The 21,073-nt window shown below is 60.6% G+C and overlaps 2 protein-coding genes across 3 annotated transcripts; both read left to right on the top strand.

Moving 5' to 3' along the window:
* The first annotated feature begins 605 nt into the window (after positions 1 to 605).
* Positions 606 to 16,817, top strand: DDR1 (discoidin domain receptor tyrosine kinase 1). Of its 2 annotated transcripts, none has more exons than XM_049792791.1 (19): positions 606 to 651; positions 3,002 to 3,063; positions 4,651 to 4,771; positions 5,151 to 5,253; positions 6,069 to 6,297; positions 6,801 to 6,948; positions 7,136 to 7,238; positions 7,984 to 8,170; positions 8,536 to 8,782; positions 9,873 to 10,001; positions 10,098 to 10,252; positions 10,387 to 10,576; positions 11,304 to 11,411; positions 11,867 to 12,042; positions 12,489 to 12,616; positions 12,757 to 12,924; positions 13,931 to 14,165; positions 15,471 to 15,620; positions 16,111 to 16,817. In XM_049792791.1, the coding sequence occupies exons 3-19, from the start codon at positions 4,681 to 4,683 to the stop codon at positions 16,246 to 16,248; spliced, it is 2,685 nt and encodes an 894-aa protein (XP_049648748.1). In that variant the 5' UTR covers positions 606 to 651; positions 3,002 to 3,063; positions 4,651 to 4,680; the 3' UTR covers positions 16,249 to 16,817. The 2 variants fall into 2 exon arrangements, with proteins under 2 accessions (XP_049648748.1, XP_049648747.1); XM_049792790.1 differs by having other exon boundaries at positions 11,301 to 11,411.
* A 2,681-nt stretch (positions 16,818 to 19,498) lies between these two features.
* Positions 19,499 to 21,063, top strand: IER3 (immediate early response 3). The gene is made up of 2 exons (XM_049793092.1): positions 19,499 to 19,701; positions 20,148 to 21,063. The coding sequence occupies exons 1-2, from the start codon at positions 19,510 to 19,512 to the stop codon at positions 20,526 to 20,528; spliced, it is 573 nt and encodes a 190-aa protein (XP_049649049.1). The 5' UTR covers positions 19,499 to 19,509; the 3' UTR covers positions 20,529 to 21,063.
* The last annotated feature ends 10 nt before the right edge of the window (positions 21,064 to 21,073 follow it).

Genomic DNA, 21,073 nt, shown 5'->3' with positions numbered 1-21,073 from the left:
GCCCCAAAGGCAGTTTCGAGGAGCCCCAAAAGGGGGTTTTGAGGGGTCCAGAAAAAGGGAGTTTTGAGGCCCCCCCGAAAAAAGGCAGTTTCGAGGGGCCCCAAAAGGGGGTTTTGAGGGGTCCAGAAAAAGGGAGTTTTGAGCCCCCCCCCAAAAAAAGACAGTTTCGAGGGGCCCCAAAAGGGGGTTTTGAGGGGTCCAGAAAAAGGGAGTTTTGAGGCCCCCCCGAAAAAAAGGCAGTTTCGAGGGACCCAAGAAAAGGGTTTCGAGGGGTCCCCAAAAAAACCCTTGGGGTCCAAAAAAGACAGTTTCGAGGCTCCCCCCCCCCATGACGTGTCGTTTGGGGGGGAGGCCCTTCTGGGGGGCTTCCAGCCCCCGCCCCCGTTGTTTTGGGGGGGCATTTTGGGGGGGGCCACCCCCCCCAGGTAACAAAGGGCTTCCTGCCCATAGAGGACCCAGGAGTTCAGGGTTTGCCCCCCCCCAAGGGAACCAGAGGCGTCCGAGCTCCCAAGTCCCCCTGGTGCCCCCCCCCGTGCCCCCCCCCCAAAAAGGAGGGGGAGGAGAAGGAGGAGGAGGAGGAGGAGGGGGGGAGGGGGGAGAGGACCCGGGCGTCCGGGAGGCTGCGGCGAGGAGGAGGCGAGAAGGAACCCGGTGGGCATCGGGGGGGGCAAAAATGGGGGGGCTGGGGGTATTGGGGGGCATTTGGGGGCACTTGGGGGGGATTTGGGGGCACTTGAGGGGTGTTGCGGGTGAATTGGGGGAGAGTTGGGGGGCACTTGGGGGGGGTGGGGGGGGGACTTGGGGGTGTTGGGGGGCATTTGGGGGCACCTAAGGGGGGATTTGAGGGGGGTAGGGGGGGTGGGGGGGATTTGGGGGGTGACTTGGGATATTTGGGGGCACTGGATGGGTGTTGGGCGTGAATTGGGGGGGAGCTGGGGGGCACTTGGGGGGCATTGGGGGGAGTATGGGGGGCTTGGGGGGATTTGGGGGCACTTGAGGGGTGTTGGGGTGGAGTGGGGGGCACTTGGGGGTGTTGGGGGGCATTTGGGGGTCCTTAGGGGGGATTTGGGGGGGTATGGAGAAGTTGGGGGGATTTGGGGGGGTGACTTGGGGGATGTGGGGGCACTTTAGGGGTATTGGAGTGAATTGGGGGGAAGTTGGGGGGCATTTGGGGGAGTTGGGGGGCATTTGGGGGCACCTAGGGGGGGATTTGAGGGGGGTATTGAGGGGGTTGGGGAGGATTTAGGGGGTGACTGGGGGCGATTGGGGGGCATTTGGGGGTGTCGGGGGGCATTTGGGGGCACCTGGGGGGGATTTGGGGGGTGTATGGGGGGTTGGGGGGGAGTTGGGGGTACTGGGGCATTTAGGAGGTATTTTGGGGGGCACTTGGGGGGAGTTGGGGGGGATTTGGGGGGGCCTGGAGCAGCACACGATGCCCACGGAGGCGTCAGCCCTATAGGAGCTCCCTCCAGCCTCCCCTAGAGCGGCACCTGTAGGATCTATAGGTGACCCCTTTACCTGCCCTGTGGCGCTAGAGGGACCTATAGGGAGAGGCCCCATATACGGCCCTATAGCTCCATATACCGACCCTCGTAGAACTCACCGCTGCCCTATAGGCTCCTGCCATATCGCCCCATATAGCACACAATAGACCTACCTATGGGGCACCTATAGACCTGGAGTGTTAAACTCTGGAGCCTCTCTTCTCCCCATATGTACGGTGTTGAACCCTACGGCCTCTATACGCACGGGGTGGTATAGGCAGGGCGCACCTATATAGCACCTTAAATACCCCATAACCCCCTCGCTCTTCACGCCCCTATGGCCCCATGGATGTACACAGCACCTATACGATGCCGTCACGTGGGGCTGTATAGGTTTATGTATGATATAGGGGAACCCTATATGTCCCTTTATTCACAGCCCTCTCTATACATGTATGTATGTGCCCTATGTGGCGCGAGGTAGACTGCATCATATACAACATATAGAGGTGTATATGTGAAGCTATAGGTGCACGTGTGCACGTATATGTGCATTCAAAAGGCAGGCATATAGGAATATAATGGGTTTCCCGGTATATATGTGCAAATATAGACATGTGTATGGCATCTAGTTCTACATAGTTAGGTGGATGTATATGGATATAGATGGTAACCACATATGTGCGTGGCTGTATACATACATATATGCATATATGCATGTAAATATATGTACACATATAGTTGTGTATTATATATATGTGCATATATGCGTGTAAATATATATGCACACATACAGTTGTGTGTATGATGTATAAATATATGTGCATGTATGTGTGTAAATATATAGGTGCACATATAGTTATGTGTATTGTATATGTATGTGCACATATATAAGTGTATACATATACATACACATGTGACTATGCATGTATATGGGGACCTACATCTAACATACATACTTATATACACACCTGTGATGTGCGCATACAGTTAATCCACAAACATATACATGCTTACAGCTAATGTATAGTGGACTGCTTAATGCATGTGAGTACTTACGTGTCTATGTGAGCATGTATATGGGGTGCATATTTATGTAATCCAGTGGACATATATATGTGTGTATATATGAGTCTAGATATATATTCACATATATACACATATATTTGTGTGCATAGACATGTAAATGTGTATTTATGTGTAGGTGAACATATATGTGTGCTTGTGTGTATGTGTGTATGAATATATATGTATAAGTGCATACTGCATACATGTCTAAGTCCACAGATGCATATAGGTGACTCTATATGGATGTATATAAGCACGCACACACGTGTAGCGCTTTATGGGTGTGGTATAGGGATCTATGTGCATATACGCACTATATATGTTTCTATACATACACGTACATTCAGACCAGGGTATATACACGTGTGTCCACACAGATGTATCCACTGCACAAACGTGCACGCAGAGCCGGGCATCTATAGGGCCAAGATCTATAGGTGCTCCCATAGGTGCCACCCGCGGGACCCCAGGGAGGAGTCAGGGCCTGATCCCGCCCCAGAGCAGCCCCCAGGTGTGTGTCAGGGCGTGTTGAGGCGTGTCATGGCGTGTCATGGCATGTTGGGGGTGTGTCAGGGCGTGTTGAGGCGTGTCATGGCATGTGCTTGCATGTTGTTGCGTGTCTTGGGGTCATATGTTATTGCGTGTTGTGTGTATTGTCTGTGACTGCATTTCATTGCGTGTCGTTGCATGTCACTGCATGTTGCATGTGTTGGGGTTACAGGTTATTGCGTGTTGGGATTGTGCATCATTGCGTTTTGTTACATGTTATTGCGTGTTCTTGTGTGTTCTTGTGTGGTGTTGTGTGTCATTGCACATCGCATGTCATTTCATGTTGCATGTTACTGCATGTCATTGCGTGTTATTGCGTGTTATTGCGTGTTCTGCGTTATTCCATGTTGCTACATGTTATTGCATGTTATCACACGTTGCAATGTGTTATTGAGTGTTGTTATATGTTATCACATGTTGTTACGTGTTGTCGTGTGTTGTTAGATTTTATCACATGTTATCGTGTGTTGTTACATGTAATTTTTTGTTATCGCACGTTATCACGTGTTGTTATGTGTTATTGCGTGTTGTTACATGCTAGCGCATGTTGGTGTTATCGCGTGTTGTCACGTGTTACCGCATGTTATCACACGTTGTCGCATGTTATCACATGTTGTCACGTGTTACCGCATGTTATCACACGTTGTCGCATGTCATCACACGTTGTCACATGTTATCACGTGTTGTCACGTGTTATCACCTGTCATCACATGTCGTCACGTGTTACGGTGTGTGGCGTGTCCCGGTCGCACTCCGTGGCGTGTCCGGTGCTGGGGTGACACCGGGGTGGTCCCCGACGCCGGGGTCCCCTCTGGGTGTGGGGGAGGGGGTGGGAACCCCCCGGGGGGTCCCAGGCCCCGCCCCCCCCAGCTGCTGTTTCCCATCAGGCTGCAGCAGCTGGGGGGAGGGGGGGGGGGGGAACATTCCAGCAATGCATTGTGGGAGCAGCTGCTGGGATGGGGCCCTCCCAGTCCTCCCAGTTCCCCTCCCAGTGCCCCCAGTCCCTATCCCAGTGCTCCCAGTTCCCCTTCAGTCCTCCCAATTCCATCCCAGTCCCCATCCCAATCCTCCCAGTGCTCCCAGTCCCCCTCCCAATGCCTCCCAGTGCCCCCAGCTGCCCTCACAGTGCCTCCCAGTGAGTCCCAGTTCCCCTCCCAGTCCTCCCAGTTTCCTCTCAGTCCCCACTCCCCTCCTCCCAGTGCCTCCAGTCCTCATCCCAGTGCTCCCAGTTCCCTCCTAGTCCCCACCCCACTCCTCCCAGTGCCCCCAGTCCCCATCCCAGTGCTCCCAGTTCCCTCCCAGTCCTCCCAGTTTCCTCTCAGTCCCCATCCCCCTCCTCCCAGTGCCCCCAGTCCCCCTTCCAGTGCCCCCAGTCCCCATCCCAGTGCCCCCAGTTCCCATCCCAGTGCTTCCAGTTCCCTCCCAGCCCCCACCCGGCTCCTCTCAGTGCTCCCGGCTCCCCTCCCCATCCTCCCAGTTCCCTCCCAGTTCCCACCCCAGTCCTCCCAGTGCCTCCCAATGACTCCCAGTGTCCCCTCACTGTCCCCAGGTGTGGTGACCGGGGGGGGCTGGGGCCACCATGGGGGTCCTCCCCCTGCCCCTCCCCCTCCTGCTGCTGGCTGCGGGGACCCAGGCGTCCGGGCTGCAGCTCGATGGGCACCTCGACCTGGGTGAGACCCTATGGGATCCATAGGGGCCACGGGAGCCTCTGGGTCCCCTATGGGGTCTATAGGGCTCCTATGGGGTGGGAGAGCTGTAGAGGGTGGGTAGGGGCCCCGTGGGGCTGTGGGTACCCTATAGCGGCTCTATGGGGTGGGAGGGCTCTATAGGGGCTCTATAGGGGCTGCGTAGGGGGTCTGCAGGAGAGGAGGCTGGTGCATCAGCCGTGAGCCCCGTGTATCCCTCCTCCACGTCCCCCCCGTGTCCCGATGTCCCCCCGTGTCCCCAGTGTCCCCCACATCCCCATTTCTCCCGGTGTCCCCCACGTCCCCCACATCACCCCATGTCCCCAGTGTCCCCCGTGTCCCCAACGTCCCCCATGTCCCCCAGGCAGGTGCCGCTTTGCCCTGGGCATGGAGGACGGCTCCATCCCCGACAGCCGCCTCTCGGCCTCCAGCGCCTGGTCTGACTCCACCGCCGCCCGCCACGGCCGGTGAGCCCAGTACGCACCAGTATACACCAGTACACACCAGTATGGCCCAGTACTCCCCCTTCCCCCCTGCGCAGCATCCCCTCCCAGAGACCCCAATGTCCCCACCGCAGAGCCGCCACTGTCCACTGTGGCCAAGGAGTCCCAGTATGGCCCAGTGTGTCCCCCAACACTGTCCTGTGCCATCCAGGGTCCCCTGGGTGTCCCCAGGTCCCTCTGTCCTTCTGGGTGTCCCCATGTCCCCTGGATGTCCCTGTAACCTCGGGTGTCCCCATGCCCGTGGGTGTCCCAAGTCCCTCTGTCCTCCTGGGTGTCCCCACGTCGCTGGGTGTCCCCACATCCCTGGGTGTCCCCACAACGTCCTTGTGCTCCTCCAGGTATCCCCAGGGTGTCCCCATTTGCTGAGTATCCCCGTGCTCCCCAGGTGTCCCCATGTGCCCTGGGTGTCCCCATGATGTCCCCATATCCTCCAAGACTCCCCATGTCCTCTGAGTGTCCCCATGTCCCCTGGGTGTCCCCTGGTGTCCCTAGGATGTCCCCATGTCCCGCGGGTGTCCCTATGTTCCCAGCTGTCCCTGTATCCCTGAGTGTCCCCACGATGTCCCCATGTCCTTCTAGCATTCCCATGCACCCTGGGTGTCCCTGTGTCCCTGGGTGTCCCTAGGATGTCCCCATGTCCTCCGGGTGTTCCCGGGAGCCCCCACATCCCCACAACGTCCCCATGTCCCCATCCCGGGCCACAGAGATGGTGACAGCACCTAGTGCCCCCAGGCATCTCCACGTCCCCGGTGTCCCCAGGATGTCCCCCTGTCCCCCAGGCTGGGTCGCAGCGATGGGGATGGTGCTTGGTGTCCCGCGGGTCCCGTCTTCCCAGAGGAAGAGGAGTTCCTGGAGGTGGACCTGGGTCGGCTGCACGTGGTGACACTGGTGGGGACACAGGGACGTCACGCCGGTGGCCATGGCAGGGAGTTTGCCCGTGCCTACCGGCTGCGCTACAGCCGTGACCGGCACCGCTGGCTGCGCTGGCGCGACCGATGGGGCGCTGAGGTGACTGGGGACCTTGGGGACATCTTGGGGATGTTGGGGTGCTGAGGTGACTGGGGACATGGAGGACATCTCGGGAATGTTGGGGTGCTGAGATGACCGGGGACCTTGGGGACATCTTGGGAATGTTGGGGTGCTGAGGTGACTGGGGACCTTGGGGACATCTTGGAGATATTGGGGTGCTGAGATGACCAGCGACCTTGGGGACATGTTGGGGATGTTGGAGATGTTGGGGTGCCAAGGTGCCTAAGGACCTTGAGGACACCTTGGAGGTGATGGGGTGCCAAGTTGACTGGGAATCTTGGGGGCATCTTGGGGATGTTGGGGTGCTGAGGTGACTGGGGACCTTGGGGGGATCTTGGGGACCTTGGACGGTGGTGGGATCCCTGGAGATCCCTAGGGATCCCGGGGCTCATGGGGGGACAGGGATCCCATGGAGTCACCGGGGAGGTCCCCGGCGGTGGGACCTGTGTCCCCGGGGATCCCAGCAGATCCCGGTGACGCAGGTGATCGGGGGTAACGAGGACCCCGAGGGGGTGGTGCTGAAGGACCTGGCACCCCCCCCTGTGGCGCGGGCGCTGCGGGTCTACCCCCGGGCCCCCCGTGCCATGAGTGTCTGCCTGCGCCTGGAGCTTTACGGCTGTCCATGGGAGGGTGAGTGCCACCTTGTCACCCCCTTGTCACCTCCCTGTCACCCTGTGTCACCTCCACCCCACCCCATCACCCCGCAGTGCCACCCCATTTCAAACCCCAAGGGTGTCCCCAGGGTGGTGGTCCTCCATCCCCGTGGCCCCCACTCAACCCCGTGGTGGCCCCATGGTGACGTGTCCCCTGTCCCCAGCCGGGCTCCTGTCCTACACGGCACCACGGGGCCAGGTGATGGCCCTCGACCCGGCGCCTGTTGTCCTCAACGACTCCACCTATGACGGATACAGCGTTGGCCCGTGAGTACCCAGATGTCTCCAACTGTCACCTGCCCCAGTCCCAAGAGCTCCCAAATTGGCCCCAGGTGGCCCCAAACCGTCCCCAAATGTACCCAAACTTTCCCCAGACTGTCCCTGGACCTCTCTAGTGGTCCCCAGTGGTCCTCAAACTGTCCCCAGGTGTCCGCAGCCAGCCTTGGCCATCTCCAAGTGTCCCCAAACCATCCCCAAGTGCCCCCAGACTGTTCCTGAACCTCCCCAGGTGTCCCCAGCTGTCCCCAAGTGTCCCCAAATGGCCCTTGGCCATCCCCCGCTGTCCCAAAGATCTCCAGACAGGTTCTGACTGGCCCCAGATTGTCCCCAATCATCCACCACTGTCCCTAGATGACCCCAAAGTGTCCCCAGATGGTCAACCACTGACTCAAAACAGCTCCAACTGCTCCCTGCTGTCCCCAACTGTCCCCAACTAGCCCAAACTATCCCCAGATTGTCCCCTGTTGGCCCCAAACAGTTACCCACTGTCCCAAAAGAGCCTCAGACTGTTCCCAGATTGTCCCATCTGGCCCCAGTTTTCCCCAATGTCCCCAAAACAGCCTCAGTTGCCCCTAAATTGTGCTCTAGGTCCCATGGGGGGGGTCCCAGCTGGGTGGGACCGAGGGACACAAGCACCTGGGTGTCACCCACAGCCCCAGGCTGCCCCACAGGGGGTTCCCAGGTGGGTGGGATGGGGGGACCAAGGTGTCGGGGTGTCCCCCATCCCACCCAGGCTGCAGTTTGGGGGGCTGGGCCAGCTGGCGGACGGGGTGCTGGGACTGGATGACTTTGTGCGGAGCCGTGAGCGACGTCTTTGGCCGGGCTACGACTACGTGGGATGGCGTCGGCCCCCCGGCCCCCGACCCCACGTGGAGCTGGAGTTTGAGTTCGAGGGGCTCCGGACCTTCCGCGCCATGCAGGTGCCCCGCGGCATGCTGGGATAGCAGGGGGGGCATGAGGCATGGTGGGAGAGTGGAAAAACGAGTGGTCTAGGGCATTTTGGGGAGGGGGGGGGAGCTGGGGAGCAGGGGATGGTGGGCAATGAGGTGCCCCAGGGGATCATGGGAGTGAGGGAGACAGGTGGCCCGGGGCACCATGGGGGTTTGGGCAAGGGGTCTGCCCCGGAAATTGTGGGATTGGTCAGCCATGGCATGGACCCATAAGGGGCCACCACGTCGACCCCACCTTAGGGTCTGGAACTTCCCACTGGGGACCCGTTGGCTTAGCCCCACCCCAGCTGCTCCAGGGCATCATGGGATGGCGGCCAACACCCCTCACCCCCCAGGTTCATTGCAACAACATGCACACGCGGGGGGTGAGCATCTTCGGGGAGGTGGAGTGCCGCTTCAAGAGGAGCCTGGCCACGGCCTGGGAGCCCACCCCGGCCACCCACAGCCTGGCCGGGGCCGTCAAGGACCCCAGCGCCCGTTCAGTCACGGTGTCCTTGGGCGGGCGCCAGGCCCGCTTCATCCAGTGTCACTTCTTCTTCACTGGGGAGTGGATGCTCTTCAGTGAGATCACCTTCGTCTCGGGTGAGTCCGGCCATGTCAGGCCACCTCCAGACCTACTTGGGGCTTGGCATCCTCCCGCAACGGATTGGCTCTAGGGTTGGACAGTTGGGAGATGGTGTGGTTGGTTGGGTGAAGGGGTCATTGGGTGATGGGGTAGTTAGTTGGGTAATGGAGTGGTTGGTTGGATGATGGGGTGGTTCATTGGATGATGGGGTCATTGGTTAGATGATGGGGTGGTTAGTTGGGAGATGGGGTGGTTGGTTGGGTGAAGGGGTCATTGTTTGGGTGATGGGGTAGTTAGTTGGGTAATGGAGTGGTTGGTTGGATGATGGGGTGGTTCATTGGATGATGGGGTCATTGGTTAGAAGATGGGGTGGTTAGTTGGGTGATGGGGTGGTTGGTTAGATGATGGGGTAGTTGGTTGGGTGATGGGGTGGTTAGTTGGGTGATGGGGTCATTGGTTAGATGATGGGGTGGTTAGTTGGGTGATGGGGTGGTTGGTTGGATGATGGGGTAGTTGGTTGGGTGATGAGATCATTGGTTAGATGATGGGGTGGGCGTATGATGGGATGATTGGTTAGATGAATGGGGTGGTTGGTTGGGTGATGGGCAGGTTGGTTGGGTAGCAGGGAGGTTGGCTAGTTGGATGCTGGTTGACCAGTCTAAGGGCTGGTTGTGAAACTGGTCAGTTAGCTGGTTGACTACTGAGCTGATTGAGTGGTGGGATGGTTGGTTGGACGCAGGACTGGATTGTCAGTTGGTTAACCAGTCCAAGGGTGATCGGCTGGTTGCCTGTTGACTAGTTAGTTGGAGGATGGGGTGACAAGTTAAATGTTTGAGTCATCACGTGATTGGTCGGTGAGTTGGAGGACAGGTTGGCTGGCCAGCTGGTTAACTGTTTGGTTGCTTGCCTAGTCACTTGGATTAAGTCAAAGCTGGTTGAGTGATTGGTTGGTTGGGGGTCAACCACCCCGTGAGCTGGTTGGTTGGCTTGCTGGCCAATGGCAAGGCAGTTTGTTTGAGCGGGTTGATCAATGGGTTGGAAGCCCTGGCCACTGCCCCGCCCTCATTAACTAGCTCGTTAAAGCACCGTGGGGCTCTCTCCCCACAGAGGCGGTGGAAGAGGCGGTGGGGGCCAGTGGGTGGCCCCCAGCTGCCCCTGCCGACCCCTCGGCGGGGGTCATGGCTGTCCCTCAGGATTCCTGGCATGGGGACATGGCTACCAACCTCACTACCTTGGGTAAGGCGCGGCTTAATAGGGCAGGGCTTAACAGGGTGGGATCTGAGAGGGCGGGGCCATAACAGCACCCTGCCAACCACCCCCCCCCCATGGCAGCCCCCGGGGAACCCAAGCCAGGGCAGCCAGTCGCCAAAGCTGACCACAGCCACACGTCCATCCTGATTGGCTGCCTGGTGGCCATCATCTTGCTCCTATTGGGCGTCATCTTCCTCATCCTCTGGCGGCAGTACTGGAAGAAAATACTGGGGAAGGTGAGCGGGGTAGTGGGGTCAACTGGGAGGAACTGGGCACCCAGACATCTGAGTCCAGCGCCCAAGCTCTGGGAGGGTGGTGGGGTCAACTGGGCACCTGGATGCTGGGGTCCATCTGAGGGTCCTGCCCACAGGCCCAGCGCCGGCCCTCGGAGGACGAGCTGCGGGTGCAGCTCTCGGTGCCAGGTGACACCATCGTCATCAACAATGCAACCGGGGTGGCACGGGGACCCCCCCGCTACGAGCGCATCCCCCCGGGCCAAGGCGAGTACCAGGAGCCGACACGGCCACGGCCATCGCTGCCTCCAGCCCCCCCTGGACCCGGTGAGTGGAAAAAAGAGGAAGGATGGATGGATGGATGGATGGATGGATGGGTGGAAGAAGGGATGGTGGAAGACCATAGAGGAGTGAGGGATGGAGAAATGGATGGATCAAGAGGTGGATTGATGGATGGATGGATGGATGGAGACCACATGGAGACGGGTGGATGGGTGGGTGGAGGGAGGGATGGTGGGAGACCATGGAGGAGTGATGGATGGGTGGAGGAAGGGCTGGGTGGAGGGATGGAGAGATGGATGGATCAAGAGGTGGATGGATGGATGGATGGAGACCACACGGAGGAAGATGGAGACAACTTGGATGGGTGGATGGACAGAGGGATGGATGGATGCAAATTACATATGCATGAGTGGATGAATGGAGAGATGTATGGATGAAGACCACGTTGGGAGGGATGGATGGAGAGAGATCTGGATGGACGGAGAGAGACCGGGATGGACGGAGACAACGGGGGGAAGTGGGGAGGGAAGGAATGGAGACCATCACGGGGATGGAGGGAGGGAGGAGCGGGTGGATGGACACCACGTGGAGGTTGATGAGGACCACGTGGATGGATGGACAGACGGGTGGATGGATGGAGACCACATGGCCACCACGGATACCAGGGTCCATCCAACCCTCGTCCTCCTGCACTGGGAACCCCACTGGGCCTGGAGGCGGGGCCGGACCCTCCTGGCCACACCCCCTCAACTAATCCCACCCCCCGCAGCAGCACCCCTTGCCAACCCGGCCTATCGGCTCCTGCTGGCCACCTACGCCCAGCCAATGGGAGGGCTCGCTCGGTCCCCACCTGATGGGGCTAAGCCAATCAATACAGATGGTAAGGCGAGGGGGGTGGAGGGGGGGATGGGGAGCCCCGCCTCCAAGCCCCCTTGGCCCCGCCCTCAGACATGACCGGCCCTGCCCCCTTTGGGGAAGCCCCACCCCCTTTGGGTGAAGCCCCGCCTCCTGCTGGCATGAACTTCCCCTTGTTGAAGCCCCACCCCTTTTCCGAAGCCCCACCTCTTCTTGCCATAGCCCCTCCTCTTTTGGCCTAGCCCTGCCGTAGCCCCGCCCCCTCCTGGATTGACTCCTCCCCTCCTGGTTTTAGCTCCTCCCCCTTGTTATAGCCCCTCCTCCTCTTGCCACAGCCCTGCCCCCTCTTGCTGTAACCCCACCCCTCCCAGTGCCCACCCCTTTTGCTGTAGCCCCTCCCCTTTTGGAGAAGCCCCACCCCGGGTTTCTCTGTGCCCCTCCCACTCTAGCCCATCCCCCACTGACCCCCCTCCCCCGCAGGTGTGGCAGAGCCCGAGAGCGGAGCGGGGGCCTATGCGGAGGCTGATGTCACTGGAGGCTCCGCCTATGCTGTGGCTGGCCCCTCCCCTGGCCCCGCCCCCAGCCCCGCCCTCCCCGCCTTCCCTCGCCGGCGCCTCCGCTTCCGTGAGAAGCTGGGGGAGGGGCAGTTTGGAGAGGTAAGTCCCGCCCCCTCTGTGCAAGCCCCACCCCTTGAGTGTTGGCCCTGCCTCCTTGCAGCCAGCCCCACCCCCTGGAGTGAATGGCCACGCCCCCACCTCGCACTGCCACGCCCCCTCACACCCTGCCCTGTGTGTACAAGCCCCACCCATTTTCCTCTGCCCCGCCCTCTCAAGATAGGCCCCACCCTCACATTCCTAACCCCACCCCTTTTCCTACTGCCCCCACCCGCGGCTGCAAGCCCCACCCCCTCATATAACCCCACCCCCAACCCTATTACCCCCACCCACCCGGGAAGGTGAAGCCACGCCCCCCACTCACGAAGCCCCGCCCCAGAGCCAAGCCCTACCCCCTCCGTCCGGCCCTGCCCAGAGAAACCCACCCCCGCCCCCGGCGATCTTAGCCCCGCCCATTGCCGAGGCCCCGCCCCCCTGCCCTCCCACAGGTGCTGCTGTGTGAGGTGGAGGACCCCCAGGCCCTGCCCCCCCTCTCGCGCCCCCCCGACCTGCCCCGAGGGCGCCCCCTACTGGTCGCCGTCAAGGTCTTGCGCCCCGACGCTACCAAGAACGCCAGGTACCTGGGGGGGGGGAGCGGAATGTCCCATGGGAGGTGGACCTGGGGGGAGGGGAGGGGGGGCAGGTAGGGTGTGTGCCCCCCCCCCCGCAGCCCCAGGGAGGGGCACAGGCGGCTGACAGGGCGGGGCGGGGGCGTAGGCGGGACTTCCTGCAGGAGGCGCGGACCCTGGGGCGCCTGCGGGACCCCAACATCGTGCGGTTGCTGGGGGTGTGCGCGGGGGCCGGCCCCCTCTGCATCATCACCGAGTACATGGAGCACGGCGACCTCCACCAGTTCCTGGGGGGGCCTCGCGGCCCCGCCCTCAGGTAGGCCACGCCCCCTTGGGCCACGCCCCTTCGAGCCACACCTCTTCAACCCACACCCCTTCCAGCCTCCCCTTTACCCTCCCTGGGGCCCTGCCCCTTTAAGCCCACCCTGCCGCCCTTTGGCCCCGCCCATTGCCCCACCGCCGGCTCCACCCTGCCCGCAAATCACGCCCCCTCCCATTTTGCCCGGCCCCTCGCCTATGAGTCCCGCCCCTTTCTTGCAAGCCACACCTCTCCCCTTCAGCCCCACCCCTTCTCTTGGCAGCCCCGCCCCATGTGTCTAAGCCCCGCCCCTTCTCCTGTAGCACCACCCCTTGGCTGTAAGCCACACCCCTTGACATTAGTCCCGCCCCTTGCCCTTTCTTCTTTACCCCCTCCCTTTAGCCCCACCCCTTCCTCTTCAGCCCCACCCTTTCCTCTTTTGCCCCACCCCTTCACTTTGCCGACTCCCATTCACTTTAGCTCCACCCCTTCTCATTTAACACCGCCCCTTCCCTTTAGCCACGCCCCTTCACCCCTACCACTTCCCCTTGAGCCCCGCCCCTTCCCCTTCAGCCCCGCCCCTTCCTCTCCCATCCCAGGCCACCAGAGCTCCCTCTCTCCTCAGCCCCTCCCCAGACGCACCCTCCCACACCACACCCCCTGAAGCCCTGCCCCTAAAGCCCCACCCCTTCCCCATTTGACCCCACCCTTCACTTTAGACCCACCCTTTCCTCTCTCACCCCGGCCACCAGACCTCTTCTCTTTCCTCAGCCCCTCCCCAACCACACCCTCCCACACCACATCCCCTGAAGCTCCGCCCCTTCAGCCCCCTCTTTGACCCCACCCCTTGCTCTTAAGCCCCTCCCCTTCGGCCCCACCCCTCCACTTTAGCCCCGCCCTTTCCTCTCCCACCCCAGGCCACCAGACCTCCTCTCTTTCCTCAGCCCCTCCCCAACTGCGCCCTCCCACGCCCCACCCCCCGAGGCCCCACCCCCTTCTGACGCCCCGCCCCCCTCCCCCCCAGCCTGGCCACCCTACTGCACGTGGGGGCTCAGATCGCCTCGGGGATGCGGTTCCTGGCCGGTTTGAACTTCGTTCACCGCGACCTTGCCACCCGTAACTGCCTGGTGGGCGAGGGCTTCACCGTCAAGGTGGCCGATTTCGGCATGAGCCGGCACCTCTACGCCGCCGATTATTACCGCGTCCGGGGACGGGCCCTGCTGCCCATCCGGTGGATGGCCTGGGAGTGCATCCTCATGGTGAGCCGGGGAGGGGAGGGGCTAAAAAAGGGGGTGGGGCTAAAGGGGAGGGCGGGGCGGAAGGGCAGGGTAGCGAGGGGCAGAGTTAAGGGGATTCGGGTAGGATCGGGGGAGTTGGGGGGATTTGGGGAGAGTTGGGGGGATTTGGGGGCATTTGAGGGAATTTGGGCAGAGTTAAGCGGATTTGGGTGCGTTTGAGGGGGATTTGGGCAGAGTTAAGGGGATTTGGGGGGGATTTGGGCAGAGTTGGACAGAGTTAAGTGGTTTGGGGACATTTGGGGGGGATTTGGGGAGAGTTAAGGGGATTTGGGGGGGATTTGGGCAGAGTTGGACAGAGTTAAGTGGTTTGGGGATATTTGGGGGGGATTGGGACAGAGTTAAGGGGATTTGGGGGGGATTTGGGCAGAGTTGGACAGAGTTAAGTGGTTTGGGGACATTTGGGGGGGATTTGGGGAGAGTTAAGGGGATTTGGGGGGGGATTTGGGCAGAGTTGGACAGAGTTAAGTGGTTTGGGGGGATTTGGGGGGATTTGGGGAGAGTTAAGGGGTTTTGGGGACGTTTGAGGGAATTTGGGCAGAGTTAAGGGGATTTGGGAGATGTTTGAAGGGGATTGGGGCAGAGTTAAGGGGATTTGGGGGGCATTTGGGCAGAGTTGGACAGAGTTAAGTGGTTTGGGGACATTTGGGGGGGAATTTGGGCGGAGTTAAGGGGATTTGGGAGGGATTGGGGGAGTTAAGGGGATTTGGGGGCGTTTGAGGGGAATTTGTGCAGAGTTGGATGGAGTTAAGTGGTTTGGGGACATTTGGGGGCAATTTGGGCAGAGTTAAGGGGATTTGGGGGGTGGGTAGAGTTAAGGGGATCTGGGTGCATTTGAGGGGGAATTGGGCAGAGTTGGGTGGAATTAAGGGGATTTGGGAGTGTTCGAGGGGGACTGGGGCGGAGTTAAGGGGATTTGGGGGACATTTGAGGGGGAATTGGGCAGAGTTGGGTGGAGTTAAGCAGTTTGGGGACATTTGGAGGAATTTGGGCAGAGTTAAGGGGATTTGGGGGCATTTGAGGGGAATTTGGACAGAGTTAAGGGGATTTGGGGGATGTTTGAGGGGGATTTGGGCAGAGTTAAGTGGTTTGTGGCTATTTGGGGGGAATTTGGGCAGAGTTAGGGGGATTTGGGGGCATTTGAGGAGGATTGGGCTGAGTTAAGGGGATTTGGGCTGCAGCACAGGGATAGGTTGGCTGGGGGTAGGCGGGGCCTGCATGGGTGTGTCCATAGGGGTGGTGTCCATGCTAGTCCCCGCCCCCACACAGGGGACCTTCACGCCAGCCAGCGATGCCTGGGCTTTTGGGGTGACGCTGTGGGAGGTGCTGACACGGTGCCGCGAGCAGCCCTACGGGCGCCTGAGCGACGAGCAGGTCATCGCCAACGCCGGGCACCACTTCCGTGCCCAGGGCCGCCAGGTGGGCACTGGGAGGCACTGGGAGGGACTGGGAGGGGGCTGAGTGGCACTGGGAGGGACTGAGAGGCACTTGGGGGCACTGGGAGGGGGCTGGGGAGGTACTGGGAGGCACTGGGAGGGGACTGGGGACATGCTGGGGTTGCTGGGAGGCACTTGGAGGACACTGAGGGGGACTCGGGGGGACTGGGAGGACATTGAGAGGGGACTGGGGAGGACTGGGAGGGACTGAGAGGGGACTGGGGGCATGCTGGGGTTGCTGGGAGGCACTGGAGAGCACCTGGAGGGACTGGGAAGACACTGAGAGGGACTGGGAAGTACTGGGAGGGACTGTGAGGACCCTGGGTGTCCCCAGGAGAACCCGCTGGGTCCCTCTAGGTGCCCCCATGCTACTCCCGGTTACACCCAGTACTCCCAGTTACTCCCAGTGCTCCCAGTTGCCCCCAGTGCTCCCAGTTGCCCCCAGTGCTCTCAGTTCCCCTGTGACCCCCCAGGAGTACCTGCCGTGCCCCCCGGGCTGCCCGGCAGCGCTGCACGGGGTGATGCTGCGCTGCTGGTCCCGCGACGCCGCCGACCGCCCGTCCTTCGGCCTCCTGCACCGGCTGCTGCGCGACCACACTGTCCTCGCCTGAGCCTCCTCCTCACCATCCTCTTCCTCACCATCAGCATCCTTCATCCCTCCTTCGGCCTCCCTCTTCATCCTCCTTCTTCTCATTGGCATCATCCTCCATCCCTCCTCCTTCATCTCTCCTTCATCTTCCTTCACCTGCTTTATCGTCCTCCTCATCATCTTCCTCCTCCTTCATCCCTCCTCATTCTTCTCCTTCATCCTTCCTTCATCCTCCTCCTCCTCCTCTGTCATCCGCCTCCTCCTTCATCCTCCTTCTTGTGCTTCATCCACCTTGTAGTACTCCTTCTCCCTCCTTCAGCCTTCATCTTCCTCCTTCCACCTCCTTCTCCCTCCTTCAGCCTTCATCTTCCTCCTCCTCTTCTACTTCCTTCTCCCTCCTTCAGCTTTTGTCTTCCTCCTCCTCTTCCACCTCCTTTGTCTTCCTCATCCTCATTCTTCCTCCTTCTTCTCTTCCACCTCCTTCTCCTTCATCTTCTTCATCATCCTCCTTCATCTTCCTCCTCACCCAACACTGGAAGCACCCAACACTACTGACATGGGACCCCCCCGACCCCTGGAACCCCCCCCTGACCCCTGGGACAACCCCCCCCCAGATCTCTGGGTGCCCCCTGGATACCTGGGACCACCCCGGATACCTGGGTCCCCCCTCTGGACCCATCTCCACTCAACACCCTCATTCCTCATTAGTGGGGGGCTAATTAGCCACGGTGGCAGTGGGGGAGGGGCAGGGGCCACGGCGGGGGAGGGGCTGTAAATATTTGGTGCCGAAACGGAGATTTTTACACTAATATATAGAAGTTTTTGGGGTTGTTTGTGTCTGTCTCAGCTGTGTGAGGGTCTCCGGACCCCTGGGTCCCCCCCCGTGGGTGCCTGGACACCTGGATCCCCTCGTGGGGTGCCTGGACACCTGGGTCCCCCCCGTGGGTGCCCGGACGCCTGGATCCCCTCCTTGGGTGGCACCAGGGTGACCTGCGGGTTGGCACACGGACGTGCAGTGGACCCAGGCGTCCGGGGCTGCCCCCACCCCTATTCTCTGACGCACAAAACATCCCCCCCAGGGTCTGGAATGGACCCAGGCATCCGGAAAGGGACCCAGGCCTCCGGGCCCTAGGGATTTTCCCGGTTCAGTGGAGCGGGTGATTTCTGGAAAGGTCGTGAACTGGTGACACCCAGTGTCACCCTGCACCCTGGGTCCCCCCATAGGTTTGCCCAGATGCCTGGGTCCCTTGGGGGGGGGGGGGGTGTCCCTTTCTTGGGGGGGGGGTGTCTGGCCTACAGCGGGGTCCCCACGTGGCTGGGTCCTCTCTGCCCATCCCCCTTTTGGGGTGTGGAAAAGGGGAGAATGACGCAAACACCCCCCCCCCCCCCACCCATGACTCAGGGTTTAGGAACCCAGGCGTCCCAGTAGCTACCCAGCCCCCACCCTGCACTAAGCAGGGGACCCAGGCACCCCCAAGAGGGGACCTAGATATCTGGGTGTCTCATCCTATAGCCCCCCCCGCCCACCCAGGGGACCCAGATGTCTGGGTCTCCCACCCAATAGACAACCCTCCCCCCCCCCCCCCCCCCCCCGAAATGGGACCCAGGCATCCTCCGCTCCTGATTGTGCAACATGGGAAAAACCTGTTGCGTGACATACGTGTATGGGGGGGGACGACACACGACACACGACAGGAAGCTATAAGGGCTATAGGGGAAGGGGAGGTATGGGGGGGGCTATGGGGGTTGTTGGGGGGGTAGGTAGGAGGTCAATGTGCAGTGAACCTCTATGCCTTCCTATCCCTATACACCCCCTAAAGAGCCCCTATATGCTCCTATATACCCATATTTGTCCCTATATACCCCTATATGCCCCTATACACCCCTAAGCACTGCCATAACCCCTTATATATCCCGTACACTGCCATAAACCCCCATACACCCCTATAAGCCCCTTTACATTCCAGTATTTCCCTATACACTCCTACATACCTCTCCATGCACCCCTTACATTCATTTACGCACCCTCACAGACCACTACACTTCCCATATACCCCCATATCCCTCTATAGATTCCCATACAGCCCTGCGCATCCCCATACAGCCCGATAGACCCCCCTGAACCCCCTCTACAGCCTCTGTACACCTCTGCGGGCTCCTCTAGACCCCCATACACCCCCTACATGGCCCCCAAACAAGCCTTAAAGACACTAGAGACCTCCCTTAAAGACCCCTATAGACCTCCATACACCCTCTATGGCCCTCTATAGCCACCCGTACACACCCTTAGTCCTGTCTAACCCCCTATAGCCCCTCATACACACTTTGTAGCTCTCTACAGCTCCCCATCACCCCATACACCCCCTATAGCTCTCTATACCCCTCCATGCAACCCCTGTAGCCTCTAATACACCCCCTATAGCCCCCCTCATACATTCTCTACAGCCTCCTACAGCTCCCTATCACCCCGCACACCCCCTATACCCCTGTATGCAACCCCCATAGCCCCCAATACTCCCCCTATACCCCTCCATGCAAGCCCCATAGCCCCCAATACACCCCCTATAGCCCCCTATACCCCTCCATGCAACCCCCATAGTCCCCAATACACCCCCTATACCCCTCCGTGCAACCCCCATAGCCCCCAATACACCCCCTATACCTCTCCATGCAGTCCCTGTAGCCCCAGTACACCCCCTATAGCCCCCTATACCCCTCCATGCAACCCCCACAGCCCCCAATACACCCCCTATAGCCCCCTATACCCCTCCATGCAACCCCCACAGCCCCAATACACCCCCTATAGCCCCCTATACCCCTCCATGCAACCCCCACAGCCCCCAATACACCCCCTATAGCCCCCTATAACCCTCCATGCAACCCCCACAGCCCCCAATACACCCCCTATAGCCCCCTATACCTCTCCATGCAACCCCCATAGCCCCCAGTAAACCCCCTATACCCCCCCTGTTGCCCCTATAAGGCTCCCCTAGCCCTCTTCACATCCCCCATAGCCCCCTATAGCCCAGTATATACCCCTAGGCCTCCCATACACCACCTGTATCCCCTACGGACCCCTACAGCGCTCCATATACCCCCCTATAGCCCCCCCGCAGACACCCCTAGCGCACCCCGGGTGGGAGGGGCATCCCACCGAGGCCACGCCTCCGATAGGACGCAGCCAATAAGAGCCGCCGGGGGCGTAACCCCCACCCGCGAGGGGGCGGAGCGCCGCCGCCGCCATAAGAGCGCTACCGTCATCCCGCCGCCGCCATTTTGCGAGATGACGATGACCATGGCGGCGGCGGCGGCGGCGACAGCGACGTGCCCGGGCCGGGGTTGGGGACAACCTGAGGGGGTCCCCGGTGGGGTCACGCCTTCCCCACCCCGGCATTTCACCTTTGAGCCTCCGGTAGGGCCCAGCGGCCCCCCTAGGCCCCGCCGCCGGCACCGTCGCGTTCTCTACCCGCCCGCTGTGAGTACCGGACGCCTGGCTTCCCCAGGCGGGTTGGGGGCGGGCGGGGAGGGCTTCCCCGGATTCCTGGGTCCCTTGCCCGCACGCCTGGGTCCTTCGGGGCGCGCAGGATGAGGCCCATTTCCCGGAGGTGAGGGGGGGTGAGTCACTTCCCGCTCCCCCACGCGTGACTCACCCCTACCTGGTGCCCGGGGGCGGGTGGAGGGGGAACCCCGGCATCCGGGGAAGGAGTATTTGCCCCCCCCCGGGGGTGGTTATTTGCCCCAAGAGGGGGTAATTACCCTAGTTACCCTTTTGGAAGGTAATCAGGGTCAGAGGGGCATTGCGTTTGGATGGGTTCCCCCAGCCTGATTTGGGGGAAAGGGGGGGAATATTTGCCCCCGGGGGGGGTATTTGTCCCAGGTAGATCGGTTCTTACCCTATTTTGTTGTTCTTCCCTCTCTCAGGTGCGGCGGCTGCCCCCCACGGAAGAACCAAGCGCGGCAAAGAGGCTCCTGGTGCTGCTGTTGGCTGTGGTGAGTGCCCAGGTGTACAGCGCGCCCGGGGATGTGACATCTGAAGTGGCCACGACACCCGTGGTGACCCCTGAGACACCCGTGGTGACCCTTGAGACACCCATGCCACCTGCCGTGACATCCCCACCCAGGGATGGAGTGCTGCTCAGGACTGCTGTGACACCCATGGAGACAAACTGGACACCCAATGGGACACTGGTGGGGACACTGGCAGCACCCATGGGGATACCCATGGGTGCCTCCTGCCCTCGGCTGCTGCTGTCACCTGCCCTGCGGCCCCACAGCTGCAGAGCCGGACACACTGCCAGCTGAGCGGCACCCAGCACCTTCACCCTGGTCTCAGGGTGGCACCCAAGACTGTCACCTCGGCGTGGCACCCAGCACCTCGCTGCGCCTATTGCTGCAGCCTCAGGGCTGTGCCCAACACACTGGACTGGTAGCTGTGCCTATTGTAGTGGCCACAGGGTGGCACCACGCACCCACAGGTGCCCCTCACCTCGGCCTTGTGGTTGCACCCAGCGCCCCAGAGACACTGGGGCCCATCACCCTGGCCTTAGGGCTGTGACAGCACCCAGCACCTATGGGTGCCCCTCACCATGCACTCGAAGAGGCATTCAGCACCCATGGGGACCCCTACCTCACCTTCGGGGCTGCCCCTAGAACCCATGGGTGCCCCTCATCCAACCTCGGGGCTGCTCACCTCATCCCCTTTCCCCCTGCACGGTATTTATTTATTGTATTTGTATTTGTTTTGCGGTTATTTAATTGAGAGTTATTTAACTTTATTTAATTGGGGGTTATTAAATGTGATTTGGGGGTATTTAATAACTGATGTTATTTAACACGAGTTGCTGCTG

This window comes from Accipiter gentilis, chromosome 36, assembly GCF_929443795.1.
Source record: "Accipiter gentilis chromosome 36, bAccGen1.1, whole genome shotgun sequence".
Taxonomy (NCBI): Eukaryota; Metazoa; Chordata; class Aves; order Accipitriformes; family Accipitridae; genus Astur; species Astur gentilis.
The sequence above is the reverse complement of the archived record's forward strand: the minus strand, read 5'-3'. Positions and strand labels throughout refer to the sequence as shown.

Excerpts from the sequence above, each read along its gene's own strand:
- DDR1 (XM_049792790.1), top strand. The coding sequence starts at position 4,681 with ATGGGGGTCCTCCCCCTGCCCCTCCCCCTCCTGCTGCTGGCTGCGGGG. Across the intron at positions 8,171-8,535 it reads GGACCTTCCGCGCCATGCAG|GTTCATTGCAACAACATGCA; the intron begins GTGCCCCGCGGC and ends CTCACCCCCCAG. Across the intron at positions 12,925-13,930 it reads CCTCGCGGCCCCGCCCTCAG|CCTGGCCACCCTACTGCACG; the intron begins GTAGGCCACGCC and ends CCTCCCCCCCAG.
- IER3 (XM_049793092.1), top strand. The coding sequence starts at position 19,510 with ATGACGATGACCATGGCGGCGGCGGCGGCGGCGACAGCGACGTGCCCG. Across the intron at positions 19,702-20,147 it reads GCGTTCTCTACCCGCCCGCT|GTGCGGCGGCTGCCCCCCAC; the intron begins GTGAGTACCGGA and ends TCCCTCTCTCAG.